Consider the following 1,921-nt stretch of genomic DNA (forward strand, 5'->3'; position numbering starts at 1 on the left):
GGGGGGGGGTAGTCTCACTATTTTGCAATCTTTTTGAACAGACATGACTCTAGAAAAAGATTAGGCTATAACATAAGGCTTGATTACTTAATGAGTAATGCATTGAATGTGAACGAAAACAGACAGATACTTGTATCGTGATTATAACGTGAATTCTTTCTACAATTAACTTTTTATCCTCTTCTCTCCAACTAGCTCATCGTATTTCAAACGAGTCTTGGTCGCTCCTCAAAGCAGCTTGTCCCAGACTGACAGTGGACATGTCTATTCTTGGCATAGGCCCCGCCTCCTCTGTTATCCCCATTTTAGCCCCTCCCATCCCACTGGTCTATCTGCACTACTGGTCCGGGCACGACGGGGATACAGAGCTTGGGGTAAGCTTGGAGGTTTTAGTGGGGAAAGATAACATAAATTAAGCACTTAAAATTGACCTCAAACAACAAAGTTAAGTCTTGTGTCTCGGTGTCTAGTCTTTGTACTTGCAGCTGTCCCTTTCAGTTGCCAAGTGGATAAAGATCTGCTAAAGCCCCACACCTTCGCTTATATTATGACCTTATGCAGTTGCAAGCGCCGTAAAACTCCTTTTCAAAACAAAACAAAAAAGTCTCACACTCTTTTTAAAATAAGTTTTTTTTAAAAATCGTCTTCACGCATGGCGTCACAGCTACATATACCTCTAGGCCTATGTTGGCCCAGCAGGGAGTGGGGGCCCTGGATGGGCGTATGGTAAGTCAAGTAAGTTTCGAAAAGAAGTTTTTTAAAAATAGAGTTAAATAGAGGGCTTTACAGCGCTCGCAACTGTATAAGGTCATATGAGCGCCAAGGTGTGGGTGTCAACAGAGAAGTCTTTACAGGGAATCACATTTACTCTCGTCACCTCTCTAGCTTCAACAGCACAAAGTCTGCTTTAGACTATCAAGGCACCCCGAAAAAAGCGGGTCACAAGAGAGTGACAAACAAACAAAAGAAGTAGAGGAAATGACGATAGTAAGGATTAGGAAAGAAAAAGCAAAAAGCAGCTGTTCCCTGTTATAGATCAGGCACAGTTATGAGCGTGACAGGATGAATCAGCCCATTTACAATTCTACTGTGCATGAACGAGAATGTCCCCCCTTTGGGAATGGCATGAAGACACTACAGTCAGTGGCACTGCCCCGGTAGGTGTCGAATAGGACACTCAATCAGACTTTTACCGCTGAGTGTTGTTAAGAACCTGTAGGCCCTCCTTTCCCATTCCATAAGCACATGTGGAATCAGGCGCTCGTTAATTTTTGGGGCATATGGAGTTATTGATATCATCTTAAAGGTTGTTCATTTGTTTTGCTTTCGATGAAAAAATATCCATTTATCTGGAATAGAAGTGGAGATATTTGCGATTGAAGGAGGTGGGGGTCACCTGGTTAGTAAAATTAGCGAGAAAATGGCCGCCAAAATGTGGTGACTCCATAGCTTAAGAGTCCTTGGAAACTGCAAATTTACATTTTTGTGCTTTTAACCAACTTTTGTTAATAAAATCTACATATAAACGTGTTTTTGAATGGACATACAATGCGTTGAGCCAAAAACCAATAATTCGATAAAAATTTCCAAACTGGCCGAAAAATACCAATTTCTCGGATTTCATTATTTTGACGAGCGCCTGATTTCACCACGCTGACTCTTTAATATGGGATGAGGGTATGGCCACTCAAGGTGTTCAGAGGACCGACGTCTGGGGTGTGAGGATTGGGCTCTCTGAGTCGGGTGTCAATGACTTCAGTTTGACGTGAAGTCTGTTTTTTTTCTTCTACTGTCTCCGTCTTTCTGCTGGGTTGCTGTATCCCACTCAGGTAGATAGATAGATAGATAGATAGATAGATAGATAGATAGATAGATAGATAGATAGATAGATAGATAGATAGATAGATAGATAGATAGATAT

At 41.5% G+C, this 1,921-nt stretch overlaps 1 protein-coding gene across 1 annotated transcript in view; it reads left to right on the forward strand.

Moving 5' to 3' along the window:
• Positions 1-1,921, forward strand: part of LOC101855055 (F-box only protein 39) — a gene marked incomplete in the record, with an annotated part of 13,647 nt that overhangs the window by 8,196 nt on the left and 3,530 nt on the right. The window contains 1 exon segment of the mRNA XM_013088463.2: positions 196-374. Within this exon segment, the coding sequence (XP_012943917.1) occupies positions 196-374 (179 nt within the window).

Source organism: Aplysia californica, unplaced genomic scaffold (assembly GCF_000002075.1).
Source record: "Aplysia californica isolate F4 #8 unplaced genomic scaffold, AplCal3.0 scaffold00748, whole genome shotgun sequence".
Classification (NCBI taxonomy): Eukaryota; Metazoa; Mollusca; class Gastropoda; order Aplysiida; family Aplysiidae; genus Aplysia; species Aplysia californica.